Source organism: Mesocricetus auratus, unplaced genomic scaffold, assembly GCF_017639785.1.
Source record: "Mesocricetus auratus isolate SY011 unplaced genomic scaffold, BCM_Maur_2.0 Super-Scaffold_100006, whole genome shotgun sequence".
Taxonomy (NCBI): domain Eukaryota; kingdom Metazoa; phylum Chordata; class Mammalia; order Rodentia; family Cricetidae; genus Mesocricetus; species Mesocricetus auratus.
The window spans coordinates 94,927,354-94,943,442 of NW_024429190.1; the positions used below are offsets into that span (position 1 = coordinate 94,927,354).

Here is a 16,089-nt window from a genome sequence, read left to right on the forward strand (position 1 = left end):
TAGTGTTCACTGATTCCTCATTAATGCAAACAAAACTTCCATGTCCTTACAAAAGTATGCTTAAGTTGCTTGCTTTTGTTTTTTCTGCATCATCCTTTTATAGATGGGAAGCCTTTTCATTTTCTCTGTAGTAAAACAATTAGCAAATTTCAAATCCAAGTTTTTGACTGATGATAACAGCCACTTAAAATAAGTTAATTTAAAAAACACTATTATATTGATATGTAAGGTTCTTTATCATAAGAAATTCTGAACTTCTTCATGTAGTTTTTGGACTGGAGAAGCCCTTCCTGTTCCGTGGCTTGGGATAGTGTTTAGGAGTATTTTTAGTAACAGTCCTAACTCAGTAGCTATGTAAGCATTGAGAGAAGATGGAGTCACAGGGCAGGCTGGGCTTGCTTCCCACAGGGAGGGCTGGGAGTGGAGCAGGAAGGAAGGCCTGTTTGAGCAGCGCCTGTGTGCAACTATGTCTGAGTAGGCAGCCGGCAGCACAATGTCTCCCTTGTACCAAGTAGCTTTCTCAGAGAGTTCTCAGAGATGTGAGAGCCGCGCATTTGGGTGAGTGAAGAAGCTTGGGTGCTTCAGGGATTCTTGGAGTTTTTGTGGTATCTGGATTTTAGGAGTGGACTATTTGTTGTTACAAAGTACCGGCTTTGTTTTCAGTAGCATTTCTGTCTTTCTGAGCCAGCTCTGTTGTGTTGTGGGCAGATCGGAGCAGCTTACTGTTTAAAAGTGTGAGTTTTATTTGAAAACACGATCGTCCAGGATGAAGGGTTAATTTGTGCTTCTTGAGGCTGAGCAGCTTAATTGCGGCACTCATTTCTAAGAATGGACCCTTTGCTTTTCTTAAGATGTCCACTTTCCTGTCCTGATTGCTTGTATTTGGAACACGCAGTGTTGATCTCAGGAAAGTGCTCCTTGTTTTAAAACAGCCCAACAGTTAGTTATTAACTTAAGTGTTGCATACAGAAGTATTATAATTTACTTATGTGTGAAGGTATAAAGTTCAGTTTCCACTGTAAGAATTGATTTCCTTTGGAAAACTTTACTTTGTGATTATTTAGCATACATGACTGGTGTATTAAAAATATTTTCAGCAGCATTTAATTATCAGGGCATAGTTAAGTTTTTATAGAGTGTGCACATATTTACAGTCTGTTACTTTTTAACCTGCCTAGTGGAGTGTGACAATATGAACCGCTTTGACCGAGCAGACAGAAATGTACGACAGTCACAGGACGGATTTTGGAAAAGAGCACCCCAGCGGTGGAGTGGACAGGAGCATTACCACCTTAGCCACCCTGATCACTATCATCACCATGGGAAAAGTGACTTGAGCAGGTGAGTGCTGTTCTCGCTGCAGCTTTACCTCTGTCCTCTGCTTGGCTTGACTCAGTTCTTTCTCCAAGCTGATTTTGCCTGGTTTTCAAGGCACCTGAGTCAGTTCAGGTTATGTATGATATGTAATTGTTATAACAATTAAACTTTTCTTAGTTGGACTCATTTTTTTTTCAGTAGCTTTATTGTAGATTTACAAATTGCATTCACATCTACTATAAAGACTTTTTAAGTTGTGATATAACTGTGTGGGAGAGAATTCACATTTGGGAATTGATGAATATTGACTTTGTTTAAAATTTAAAAAAAATATATTGTACAAAGTAACTACTAAGCTATTGGCCTTATTTTGCTTATAAGGTAAACATGTAAAATTTCACAAATACTGCTAAGGGATGCAACATGACACCAGAAGTACTTCCATTTTAAAGGATAAAGTATGAAATTGGATCAGACCATGTAGTATAAAGGGCTCACAGCCATTCACACCTCGGGTCAGAGCTTCACCTGTTATAGATTAGCTTTGCAAGCTTGGTTTAGTTAACCCTCTGCACAATTCGGTCTTCAATCTACCATTCGTGAGCAGGCTTAAAAATACTTTTCTGTGAGTATTCATGGATCAGGATAAAGGTGCTTACTCTACCTGGTTTGTGGTTTGCAATGACATTTTTTTAACTTAAATATTTTGACTGTCTCATTCCACAAGTGGTTTATGGTTTATCCTGGAACATATTATAGTGCAAATAATTAAACTGAGGTGAAGAAATGATGCAAGGGAATCATATGGCCCTCTGTACCCCCTAAAATAAGAAACAAAGTTGTTGCTAAGGGTTCTTGTAGCAAAAGTAAAGATCAAAGTGTGCTTAAGATGGAGATTTGTTTCTCTGGATTTATTCACCTTATACTACAAATACAGAGGGAGTTGTCATGTATGAGGTCTAAGAAGAGTACTTTGGACATACACTGGACAAGTCCTGAGTGGCACAGTAACTATCTTAATTCTTCTTCATTATGTTTTTCTGTCTAAGATGAACTAATTCTAGTCTAATAAAATATTTTTAGTGGATTAAGAAAAACAGGGTCAATGAAAACCTTCTATTGGAGTAAGTAAATAGAAGCATATAATTGTGCAGTGTGGAAGAATCCATGCAGTACTTCCTCTAGGTATCTGAGAGTTGATCCTGTCAGGCAAAAGCCTTATGTAGAGCTCAACTTCATTATTCTAATGGTGATCTTGCTTCTGTAATCTTGGTATGTCTTTACAATAAGTTAAATGAAGGCAGGTACATGATGCCTAAGTAAGTAGTAAGCGTGTCAGTATAAGTTACTTTTGCTTCACTGTCACTACAATACCTGACAGAAATAGCTAATAGAGGGGATATGTTTGTTTTGACGCAGTTTCAGAGACTTTGAGTCCATCATTGCAGGGGAGGTGCGGTGAGGCAGCTCCTGGTGTTAGGAGCATGTGATGGAGGTCCCTCCTCTCACTGCGAACTAGGAATCAGAGAATGAGGCTGGAGCTACCAGGTACAGCCTTTAAAAGCTTAACCTTAATAGTTTATTTCTACCAGGTCCCCTCCTCCTGTGTATTGTCCAGCCTGACTATCATTATCATCTGGGAACAAACACAACATGAGCCTGTGAGAGACATGTCATAGGCAAACCATAAAAATGCTTAGTTTTAAAATTTGTTCATTCACTTAATAAACACTCATTGGTAGCCATGTTTTAAACAGTCCTCTAAAGTCTTAAACTGGTATGAATTTGGAGATAGTGTGAGAGGTGGAACTTGTGAATTTTTAGTGACTTCTTGGACTGTTATATTAAAGATGATAAGAAGAATTCTGCATTGATACAGCTTCATAGTAGACAGCTTTACACTGAAGGTAGGAAAGACTCTTGTGCATGTGCTGTTTCATGCACCGATGGATAGTATACATGTCTGTGGAGACAAGCGTGTGGGCACTCAGAGTGCAGTGCTACCTCTGTCACAGTGTGTGCCTAATGAAGGAGTGAGCATGCAGCAGCTCTCTCTCTCTCTCTCTCTCTCTCTCTCTCTCTCTCTCTCTCTCTCTCTCTCTCTCTCTCTCTCTGTATGTTTTATCTAGGAGAGCACGGAGTAAGTGGTTACTTTTGAGTGGGTCTGCAGGTCTGACTGGAGACTGCTGAGGGATAATGTAGTGTCTGAAGGAGAGTGAGCCTCAGCCTGGCACAAGGGCAGTTGCAGAGTTTTTGTGATAGAGCCCGGCATTTTCAGACTCCCACTCTTCAAGTTTACCATAGCTGGATTTCTTGTTGATTTGGAAGAATGAGTGACATGTTCTGTGACAGACAACAGAACTGTCATATCTGTAGTTTAAGATAAAGGGAGACAAATTGCAGAATGAAGGAGACATGACTCAGACTATCAGAAATAGAGTGGGTAAAATGGAGGTAATTGTCTCTGTCCTTAGAAATGGTCCAACCAAGACTTGAGTGTAATCATCTACCAGAAAAGTTAGAAAATAACCCCCCTCTCCCTCTCCAAAGTCCAGAACCCTAAACTCTAATTCCCTACATATTAACAGGTCAGATAAATATAGGAATGAACAAATTAAATTGTTTAAATGGTGGCTGCATTATGCCTGTTTCTATAAATTGTGATGTTGCAGAAGTCAGTGAAAGATAATATGTAACATTCCCCAAAGCATTACCACAAATCCCCCTCAGAGTGTGTACGCTTTAAGGCACTTGTGATTGTGAATTGTCACTTCCTAGTGGTTGGTAGTGAGGAGAGAGAGATGCACAGAATGTTTTTACAGATTGCTAATCTGATTTATTCAGCATAGAGTTTTCTAAGGAGTATGCTGATAATGCTGAGGCTCATAGGTTGACTGGTTCACTATACCTTCCAGCTTCGGTGTTTGTCCCGGGGTTTCCAGCTATGCCGGAGGCAATTACAATGATGCATGTCACAAAAAAAAACCTTCCACAGCAAGCCTTGGAACTGTGTCTTCACGTTAGTGTTAAAGAGTTTGAGAGTACAAACCTCTAGTTCTTTTAATATCGTGTACAAGTCCCTCTTCCTAGTTAACATGAGTACTGGTTCCCTGTCTTTTGGTGCTTAGCCACTATTGTTATCATAGTTCATCACAGATTGTGTCTTAGCCATAACTTAGGTTTGTTGGGGCATTAGTGGTTCAGAATGACGGATCTGACTGTTCCGTGGTTTTCTCCCAAGAGCTCCCTTTTCCTAAAACTTTATGCTATCTAGACTTCTCTCTACCCTAATAAACTTACAGCCTTGCCCTCCTTGTGGTTATGCTAATTATAACAAATCTAGCACTTAACTAAATGTATTTCTTTCACACTTTCACCGTAGCATTTTTGCAGGCAAGATTCTTATTTTCTAGGAGTCCTAATATTTTACTGTTTGGATATGGGGGTGTGTCTTTGTCCTCACTCTTCATTGTCACTTCCCGAATGAAGTATTTTTAAGTTGCTGTTTTGAGACTTGGGCTGTTTAGCTGAATCAGCTCCTTTTCATGGATCCCTTCATGTATATTTCATAAAAATCGTGGCTTACTGTCCTCCATTATTGTTAGCTTTCACACACCATGAATAACTCCATTGTTATGCAAATGACTCGTAGCTTTTCATGAGCTCTTAAGATTTTCTATTTATACTTTGTCATCCGAGAACAGATAGTTTTACTTTTTCCTTTTCAATCTGTGTAGTTTTCTTTCTTGCACAATTGATATGGCTACATCTTTTGGCATGGTATTGAATAGAAGTAGTAAGAGCCAATAACTATGGTTTTTTTTTTTTTTTTCGACATCAGGGGGAAAACATCTTTTAAGGTCAAGAATGGGATTGTTTTGTTTCTTTGTTTTTTTCTCCAACCATATTTCCTTTATCAATCTGAAGATATTCCCTTCCATTGATCCTTTGTTGAACATTTTTATCTTGTTGGCATGCTGGATTTTATCTAATGCTTTTCCAGTGTCCATTGAGATGTCTTTCCCTTCCTTTCATCCTTTTAATACAGTATATCACATGACTTCTAGATGCTGAGCCAGCCATTTATTTCTCAGTCAACCATTTGCTTATGGTATGTAATTTTTACATTGCTGTGTGCTGTGAATTTTTAACTACTCGTAAATACTAGTTTAGTTCTTTTGAGATGGGTTTGGATTTGTTTTTGGTTCTGGGCCATTTAGAATGAATTGGGAAGTGTTCCACCAGTATTTTGTGGAAGAGTTCTGATCTGAGCTTTACTTTGTGGCAATATTTTTGTTACTAATTTAATATCTGTAGGCATTCTATAGATGCATGTTAGGTCTTAGTGTAAATTGTTGCCCAAGGCATTTGACTCCTTGTTGATCTGCTGGTCTGACATGTTTGTTCCTGAAGCCAAACTTAAAGAAGTACTGAATTCTCTTTCCTCACTGTATCTTGTAAGGAAGGAAGGTTGGGTAGCAACAAATTCTCATAGTTTTTATTTATTTAGAGTGACTTCTTTAAATTTTCCTTTATTTTAAAGGATTACTTTGCTAAATATAGAATGCTTTGTTGATAGTCTTTCTTGTAAGTTTTTGACCCTAGCAAAATTTTGCCCTGTTATTTCCAGATGCAAAATCAACTCTTATTAACACTTCTTTCATATCATGAGTCACCTTACTTACCGTTTAAAGGACACTCACATTGACTTTGGCTTCTCACAGATAGATTTTGTCTTTAACTTATCATCCCCTTGAGCTTCTTGGATATGCAGATTAATATTTCATTAACTTTGGAAATTTCAGATCCTCACTCCAGTTTATTTCCACTACTCATTTTCTCCTTCCTCCCATTTTCTGTCACATTAAGAATTAAGTGAATATCATTCTTTACTTTACATAAAGTAGGCAAGATACTCAAATCAGATCTCCCCTCTCCAGGATTTGTTTGTGCTGTGGCTTGTTGCCACTTTGCATTCCTGCCTGCAGTGAATGGGAGCTCCTGGTGGCCCACACCCTCACTGGCACTGGGTGTTGTGGCTTGGACATTAAGCCTTCGGTATGTAGTAGTGTCTTGTTTTAATTCGCAAATCTCTAATGAAATAAGATGCTGAACATTTTCCAGTTGCTTGTTTTCCATCCGTGTCTCTTCTTTACTAAGGTGTCCAGATCTTTGCCAATTTGTAAATTGAGTTATTCTCACATTGTTGAATTTTAAGTTCTTTATATATTTGAGATACTAGTCCTGTATCAGATACATGTATAAGGAAATACTTTCTCCCAGTCTGTGGTTTCTCTAATTTTCTAAGTGGTGTTTTTTATTTTTAAAATTTGCAGATGACTTTTGGAAATAAAGTTTCAGTATAGTTCTTCTTCCTTGGAATGTGTGTATGTGGTCACGCACGCACACTGTGTCTAAAAACATTTGCAAACCCAAGACACAATAGGGTTTTTCTTTTCCTGTACCGCAGTAATTTTATAGTTCTGGATTTTACATTGATGTCTGTAACTAGTTTTGGATTAATTTTTGTGAAGGCCTTTTGTTTTGCATATAGATGTCTTGTTCCTTGGTTTCATCTTTCAAAAGGCCATCTATTGAATCGCCTTTGCTGCTTTTTCAAAGAGTAGGTGACTGTATTTATTGATCATTTCTAGACTGTTTCCTTTTTTTCATGTTTTTGTCTCTTAGTTCACCAATTCCATACTGCTGTGATTATCATAGCTTCAGATAGGAAGTTCCAAAGTGGGTGAGTTTCAATTTTAGCTGATGTTTTTCTTGTCAAATCACTTTGTCAAATCACTTCAGTGGTATCCACAAGGTAACATCCTAGAATATTGATTAGGATTGGGTCAAATGTAGCATTTAAAGAATAAGATTGTTACCAAAAAAGAATATTTAACTTCTATGTCGAAGTTTTTTAGTGGTGAGAAACATATTAAAGATTAAATTTGAAATAAAAATTGTGACTTAGAGAATAAAGAAAAATAAACGTCTCATACCCATACATATGCTTACCTGCCAGTGTTATAGTCACAGCATTTTGAAAGTGGGGAAGACTAAGAAACTAAGTTATACATATGGCATGTAATTTGGGAAGTTCCCTATAAAATTATAGTAGTTCTTTAGTGATGTAATCGTTCTTTCTTTAGGCTGGTGGATGGGATGGCAAGTGGTGCTTCAAATTCATTTTGGATTTCTAAAGATACCACTCCAAAGATTTTCTTTCTCTAGCTTCTCTAAATCCCGCGAGGTTTTTTCTCATCTTGATTTAATTGGCTGACTTACAGAACAGTATTAACTGGTGATGGTGGGCATTTATTTTTCTTCTCGTGCTTCTGTAACTCATTATTGCTCTTGCCCACATCATTACTGTTGGGTTTTTATCACTACTCTGTGACTGCCCACAGCCTCTGTGACTGGCACATAGTTGTCGTAGATTGTGGTCTTGCCTGAGACTCCCTTCTTCTGTGTTGCTGTGTCTGGTTCTGTCTTAGAAATCTGTGACCGCTGGCGTGTTCACAGCTGTAGAATTAATTAATTATACCTGTCAAAGGACAGTGGCGTGCAGTGGGTGGAGCTGTCTTTTCTCTCATGCCTGTTTTTCACTCTCTTATTCGTTTTGCTCCTGGATGTGAGCTTTATTCCTAGAAAGTGTTTTAAGTCCTTTCTGTTTCCAGGATTCTTTGTCATATGTAATTAATATCATCAGGCAATTTAGAAACCTGAAGACTGTCATCTGTCCTGCAGTTTCTAAATTTTCCATCACATACATGGTTTCTCTTCCTTCCGTGTCTGCTGTCTCCCAGCCTTCATGGTTATATCTGTGTTTTCCACCAGCCTTTAGACTTCTAGTGAACGTTTATACTATAACTAGATGGTTTGGCAACAAAACACAATTATAAAGCTAATATGCCAATGTCCATATCTTTACTGTTGGTAAATATAAATGAAAGGGATGTGGTATGCTTGACATTTCTGTTCCAAAGGAAGTTGAAAATTATTAATAGTGTAGTAACAATTTGGTTTTATTTAGTATTTACTATATATCATGTAATATTTTAAACATTTTAACATATTACTTGATTTAATTATTATGCCAGTCTAGAGAAATAATTGTGTTACTATCCTCATTAATTTGTAGGCAATAAAAATGAAGTGTACAGAAACTATGTCACTTGCCCTGTGTTATATGGCTGATAAATAATAATGGAGACTTCCAACTCAAGATCTGTGCAAAACATTTAAAAATAAATAAAATATGACCCTGTTGGTAAAGGACTTATATTTTAATTAGTAATTTTAGTGGCTATTGTTAGATAGAATTTGAATCCAAATCCAAGGCAATGGCTGGGTCTTTAATGTGCCTTTTCTAGAAGGCAGCTCTTAATTCATATATCCAGTTAGTGATGAATACTTCCTGTCTCTTCTCTTGAAACTCCTGAGTTCTGTGCATAAGTGGCTTTCATCCCTGTGAACCCAGTCACGTCTGTGAACCTAGTGTAATCTTTATTGTCATGCTATAGAGCGCTTTCTTTAGGAGCGTTCCTGTCTAGTTTTTCTTTTACTCATGTGGCAAAAATAATTAAGGGTAGTATATTTTTTAATGAGAACAGTTTTTAGAATATCTTTGTCCTTTGACAGTTTCATACATGTATGCAAATCTTGGTCATATCTACTCCAGTTTTCCCCTCCTATCTTCTCTGCCTGGATCCCTTAACATTTGCCCCTCCCAACTCCATTTCTTTTCCTTTTATTTTTCCTCTTCCTCCTTTCTTTTTTTTAAAAATAACTTCATGCTGTTGGCATGAACATGGGTATGAAGCCATCCACTACAACACTGGCACTTAACATCAGCCAGACCCCTGAAGAAAAATGACTTTTCCTTAGCTCCTTAGCTGGGATGAAGCTCATGAGCCCCTCCCCAGTGTGTACTGGAATGTTGACTTGTTTGATTTTGTGTAGGTAACCATAGCTCCTGCGCATTCACGAGTGCTGTGGTCATGCCGTATTCACAAGACAGCATTTCACAGCATTCTTCTCCATCTTCCAGCTCTTGAGTTGTTTCTGCCCTTCTAGTCTGCAATACTCTTGAGCCTTTGCAGGGTTGATGTGTATGCCCTGTGTAGGACTGAGCACTCAACAATCACTCCCAGCACTGACCAGTTGCGAGTCTCGTACTGACTACTACTTAATACAGTAAGAAGCTTCTCTGACCAAGACTGAGAGCAACATTAATTTACTGAACAGATATTTAGAAGGTAATTTGACTTCATGTCCATTTAGCAAAACAGTAGTAATAGGCTCCATCCTCTGACCTCTATAGATATGGGCTTTTGAACAGATTATTATACCAGGCATGAATTCTCTCCTGTGGAACAGACCTTGATTCCAATTAGAAGGCTGTTAGCCACCTCATAACTGTCAGACACTGCACCAGTGGGCACATGGTTCCTGACAGGTCAGTATTTTAGCATGCAGGGCCTGCTGCAGAATAAGTCCACTGATTAATGTTATACCCTAGTAAGCCTATCTAGACAGCAAGGAAGAAGTTTTTAGGTCAGTTCCAGCTTGATTTTTTTTTTTTTTTGTCCTGCAACCAAAGTGTGTTGTGTCTTCAGCAATAGGATCTTGGCATCAAGTTATAGTGTGAAAACAAGAATAATGGTAATTAATAGCCTGTATTGTTTTGGGAAACCTCTGGGGCCTCCCTGACTCACAAGGAAGTATCCCATACCTGTCACTGAGATTTTCATTTAATAACTCATTTCTTCTTAAGGAAGCATTGCCTACTGTCTTAGTTAGGGTTTCTGTTGCTGTGACAAGACATCATGACCACCACAACTATTATAAAGGAAAAACATCTAATTGTGGTGCTTATATCTTGAGAGGTTTAGTCCATTATCATTGTGGTGCAACATGGTGGCATTGGGCAGACATGGAGATGGTCCTGTGTCTTGACTTGCAGGCAACAGAAAGTGGTCTGTCTCACTGGCATGGCTCTGAGCATATGTGAGATCTTTTTACAGTGACACATTTCCTTCAACAAGGCCATACATACTCCAACAAGGCCACACCTCCTGATAGTGTGACTGCCTTTGGGGGCCATTTTCTTTCAAATCACTGCATCTACCCACACAAGATACCTCCATTTAAATTCATACTTCAACTCACAGAGTAATAGGTTTCTATAAGGATTTTTAATGGAGCCTTTGTTTTGGTTAGTGATCTTTACACATTTTTTTCTGTTCTCCCAGCGCCCCTCATACCCATAGTATACCTGTATGAGTGTATGTACACCATATGCATACCTGTACCTTGTACCTGAAGAGGGGAGAAGGCAGCCTTGGATCCGTTGGAGCTGGAGTTAAGGATTTTTATGAGAACATGTAGGTGCTGGGAATCGAACCCAGATCCTCTGCAAGAATAAGTGCTGCTGTCTACTGAGCCATGTCTCTAGCCCTAAATCATAATTGTTAAAGAATGCTTTTTTCCATGTCACAGCTATAGAATTATAGAATCTCAGAGATGAAAGCTTAAAAAACAAACAAAAATTTCCAAATTGGTAGTTAAAATCCATTCTCCTTATTCACAGCAATAGTAATAGTAATACATCCCTATGCACGTCATAGGAATAAGAAAATAGTCTCTTTCTTCGTGAAGTACACACTTGCCAGCCATGAAAAACCTACACAGTGTACTGTGTCCTACCTGAGGGGTGTGTGTGGGGGGGTGGGTAGGAAGCTGTCCCAGAAGGAAGGATCAGCTAACTAAAATGACAAGGAGTTGTTGAGATATGAGTGGAGGGAGGCCAGGATGAGTAGATTAGCAAGAACCATTGGAAAAATGAGGGACATTTTGTAATGTGCTTTGGGAATTGTGGGTAATTATCTGTTAAGAAGTGTCTGTGAGGGAGACAGGTTTGGAGAAAAGGGTTGAAGAAGAAACTGGATTCAAATGGCGTCATAAGTCATTTTGAAGAGTCTCCTTTTACTTTGAGCCATTACCCTTTACTCTTTTCACCCATGAAGCCTTGGCCTTTTAGTTCAAGCTCTAACTTCCTACTTTCCTGAGACTTTGCTACCCTAGGAAAATCCCCAATTTGCTTATTCCCTCAGAAATGCTGCTATTTTCATATCTACTACTTAGTTACTAGGTTATTCCGTATTTTTGTCTTAATTCTTGTTAGTTTTCTACTAGTAGATGTTTTTGCCAGAATGTAATCATAGGTGGGTAAATCTATACTAATTTGCTGATGTATAAATCCTAAGATTCATAATTTAAAATTCAAAATTGCTGAAAAAATATACACAATTATGGTACCAAGTAAGATATTATTTGTGGTTTAACAATTCTTGAAGATTAGCTGGGCGGTGATGGCACACACCTTTAGTCCCAGCACTCGGGAGGCAGAGGCAGGCGGATCTCTGTGAGTTGCAGACCAGTCTGGTCTACAAGAGCTAGATCCAGGATAGGCTCCAAAGCCACAGAGAAACCCTGTCTCAACCCCCCCCCCCCAAAAAAAACAATTCTTGAAGATTTTTGCCTTAGTTTAGGAGAATCCTGAAATTTGAACTAGTGATTTCAGAGAAAAACAATCTTGTGAAAATTCCCTACAATAAATACTAAGAGTTCTGGTAATATTTGTTGAAAAACAGAAGCTTAAGTAGATACCATATTTCTGTCTTCACGAGGGTGGAAATCCAACACACTGATTTTTACATATGTAATACACTGAATTTAGCTTCATTTCTAGTATATGACTATGGCCATCATATTGGAGAAGTCATTTCTAAGTGTACTATGTTATATTGAGATTTCATGTACTTGTCATACTTTAATAACCATCTGTAATTATGTACAATGTAGATGCAATAATGTTTAAGCTACCGATTCTGGTTAACACATTATATTTTACATTCCCATGAAATATATCATCCGTAGTTTTTCTCTTATTCTGCATGGATATTATGGGATGAAACTGAAGAGAGATTCAGCTTTTTTATTTTTAGTTTTGAGATGGGTTTTACTTTGTAGCTCAAGCAGGCCTTGTTTTCCCACTCCTTTTGCCTCAGAGCTGTGATTACAAGCATAGATGTCCACATCAGGCTTAAAGTTTTAAAGATAAACTTTTTGCTTTTCTGAGACAGCTTCTCATGTAGTTCAGGCTTACTTCAAACTTGCAGTGTAGCTAAGGAGTATAACTTTTGGACTTCTTATCCCCTGGCCTAATACCACCTGAGTGATGATAGATTATAGGACTGTACCAACACACCCAGTTTATGTGGTGGCGAGAATCAAGCCAGCGTCTTGTCCATGGCTCAAAGAGTAGGCTTTGATTTTTCTAATCTGTAATTTGTGATTAGGAAATACTTGGTGTATATCAGACTCTGGTAAATCCTTGCTTAAACCATTATTAGTAAAGATGCTTTATTGGCAGTATAAGGAAAGAACAAAGAAATGACTTTATTAGCTTAAATGATAGTCTAAAAGTGTGTCTACATTGGGAACTATTGTTGCTTCATTACTTAGCTATGGATTTAGGATGGTTTGCATCAGAAGCCGAAGACCAGTACAGAAAGAGGGATGTGAGTATAGTTATAAGTTAGAGCCTTGTCAAGAATATTTTTCTTTTAGTTTTATTCAGCCAGTGTATGAAATACCCGAAGTCAGTGGGGTGGGATTAGGCAATCAAAGAAGATAACAGTTTTGCTAACAGCTAAAGGGATTGTACTTTTCACTGGGGACATTCAGTGACTGAGGTGAGTACAGAGGCCTTGTGGAACTGATTTGTAAAGATTTCTACAGTAGTGTTATACCTTTCTTTCTTTCCTCTTAAATTGTGTATCTTTTCCTTCCTTCTCCACCCTTCCAGAGGCTCTCCTTATAGAGAATCCCCCTTGGGTCATTTTGAAAGCTATGGAGGGACCCCCTTTTTCCAGGCTCAGAAGATGTTTGTAGATGTGCCAGACAACACCGTGATACTGGATGAGATGACCCTCCGGCACATGGTCCAGGACTGCACAGCTGTAAAAACGCAGTTACTCAAACTCAAACGTCTGTTGCATCAGGTGAGTATGTAATGATTATCCCAGCTCTACCTTTGTAACTTGAAAACAAATTGGCTTTTTAAGAAAAGTTACATGTATTTCTAGCATGTATAGTTTTGGGTAGAAGCAAAGCATGTACATCTTACATGCTTTGGTTTCATCTCCAACACCATAAAACAAAAGGAGAAAGAACAGAGAACTCTTATTAGAGATGAAAGGAAAGATTAAGATGGACAATGCTTCTTTTATAAGGTGCTGAAAGATTAGAAGTTGTAGTGGTTAATTACACAGTCTGTAACTAATGTAGTTTCTGCTTAGTGGCAAACAGGATTAATTTGTGTGTTTGGGACTTTCAGGACCTGTTTTATTTGGAGAATCTAGACTCATGGTAGCAACAGGGCTTGAGCAAAGTCACAGGATACGCTAATGGAAGGTCTCAGTGTGCTTCAAGAGTACCTTCTTTGTGTAAATATTTAGGGTTAGTGATAAACAAGAAATGAAATACCAGTTTTAAAATGTAGATAGCTTTTATGTGATTTTAAGTCTATCTTTTTGCATTTGATAATTTAGCTAAATTTAAAACCATGGTAGAGAAAGAACAGCCTGACTTCTCTCAATATGCTGTCTGGGTCACCTTTTTCAGGATTATATGCCTTTGCATCTTATGAACAGGGTCCAAGTCTTAGACTCCTCTGTCTGCTCAGTAAAGGCTAGATGAAAGTAAAGCAAGGCTCCCAACAGTTGACTCTGAGAGGAGCAATTCTTACTAGTGTATGTTGTTTCATATTTCTTGGTTCTGACTTTCCTGAACTTCTATAGCTATTGAATACTTATTGGAAAGAAGCTTTTGTATACTGGGCCTGGGAAAAAGAGGGCAGAGAGTATCCTTTTGGAATCTGTGATGCTTGGACTCCTCCTAAGCATACAAGGATGCTATGGTGGAAATGTGCAGACATAGAGATTTCACCTTAGATAAACTACCTAACAGGCGTTGCTCCATAGTGTTTCTCTGCTGGCTGGTCTGGGAGGAAGATGTCCTGATCATGAACTTTTGTTTCAAAGGTACATTGTGGTAGAAAAGGGTAGGAAACAGCTGAAATATATTAAGTGCCTTTTGTGAGCTAGTCATTGTTTAGGGTATAGTTCCTCAATGAGAAAACATTATTAAATATCAGCTGACAAGGTCAGGCCATGTCCAATAATGAAGTAAAGGTGATGACTGAGAAAGAGGGTGAGTTAACAGCTGGTGACCACTATCTTAGGAATTGTCTTCTTTGAAGACCTTATGTATGTGAAGCTGTGAAACTCTGAATGTTCTTTTCTGTCCATATAGTCTCCAGATGTTAGGGAGTTCACATTGACCTGATGGATTTGTTGTTTATGGAGTGAAAACAAAATTGTGAGTTTAAAATTGTAGAATATTTTTAGGATATCTTTAGAGTTTTCTAGTTGCAAAATAAATTAAAATCTGACATCTAAGATTTCATATAACCATCACTTACATCTTTCCTTTAATTAAAAGTATTATTATTATTGTGTTTGTATAAGTAATATGTTATGTGTCTGTGTGACTTCGGGGTGTGGGTGTATGACCAAGTCTGTGTGGTAGTCAGAGGGTCGCTTTCAGGAGTTGGCTCTGTCCTTATCATCATGGTTCCAGGGGTCAAATTCAGATCATCTTTACCTCCTGAGACATCTTGCTGCCTCTTTTAATTTTACTTAAAATTTTTTCATAAAGTATACACATAATTTTTAAAATCTTTCATACTATGTGACAACTTAATGAAAAATATGAAAGATTTTTATTTGCTTTTTATACCTCAGTCACACTGTTGTATAAACAGTTTACTGACTGTAGTTTCTGTAGCTTTGTTATGCATGACTTCATTTTGCCATAGTCTGGAGCTGTATCCACTATTTCCTGAATAGTACATATTCTTTTGCATGGTACCTACACTCAATTTGCTGGAGTATATCCTTAATTTATTTCCTAATAGAGAAAAATCTCTTTAGTCTGTACTCACATTTGATTGATACTATAGTTTATAATTTTGAAAAAGTTTGGTTGAAATCAAAGAAAAAAATAGAAGATACTGCTTGCCTAAGATCCTGTTTTAGCTATTTTGAAGAATATTGCATTCTGACCCCATTTTTCATTGTGCTTTGCCTTTAAAAGAAATCTGGCTGGGTGTTGGTAGTGCACACCTTTAATCCCAGCACTTGGGAGGCAGAGGCAAGTGGATCTCTGAGTCTGAAGCCACCCTGGTGTACAGAGTGAGTTCCTGAACAGCCAGAGCTACACAGAGAAACCCTGTCTCAAAAAACAAAACTGATCAAGAGATTGAGGATCTTTTAGTTTTTTTTTAATTTTTAAAATTTAATTTAAATTAGAAACAAGTTTGCTTCACATGTCAAACTCAGCTCCCTCTCCCTCCCTTCCTCTCCTACCTCCCTTCAACTCTCCCTCAACCCCTCCTCCAATCCCCACTCCACTCTCCAAGGAGGGTGAGGCCCTTCATGGGGGGTCTCCAAAGTCTGTCATATGATCTGGGGCAGGGCCTAGGCCCTCCCCCATGTGTCCAGGTGGAGACAGAATCCCTCCATGTGGAATAGGCTCCCAAAGTCCATCCGGATGACAGGGCTAAATGCTGATGTATTGCCTGAGGCCCCAAAGGATGCTGAGGCAAGAGATTGAGGATCTTTTAGTTTTTACCTGCTTGAGGTT

General features: G+C 38.2%; 1 protein-coding gene across 12 annotated transcripts in view; it reads left to right on the forward strand.

The window, feature by feature from the left end:
- Ccser2 (coiled-coil serine rich protein 2) overlaps nt 1–16,089 on the forward strand; it is a 110,248-nt gene that overhangs the window by 53,508 nt on the left and 40,651 nt on the right. For 9 of the 12 annotated variants that reach the window (XR_002384355.2, XM_040747677.1, XM_013118817.3 and 6 more), the window contains 2 exons: nt 1,179–1,341; nt 13,190–13,385. Coding sequence is in view for 11 of the 12 variants with exons in the window: in XM_040747677.1 (XP_040603611.1) it covers nt 1,179–1,341; nt 13,190–13,385 (359 nt within the window). In the remaining variant the exon portion in view is untranslated. Of the gene's footprint in view, nt 1–409; nt 559–1,178; nt 1,342–6,257; nt 6,376–7,005; nt 7,045–13,189; nt 13,386–16,089 lie in introns of those variants that run through there. The other 3 variants (XM_021231531.2, XM_013118820.3, XM_021231533.2) reach the window with 3 other exon arrangements.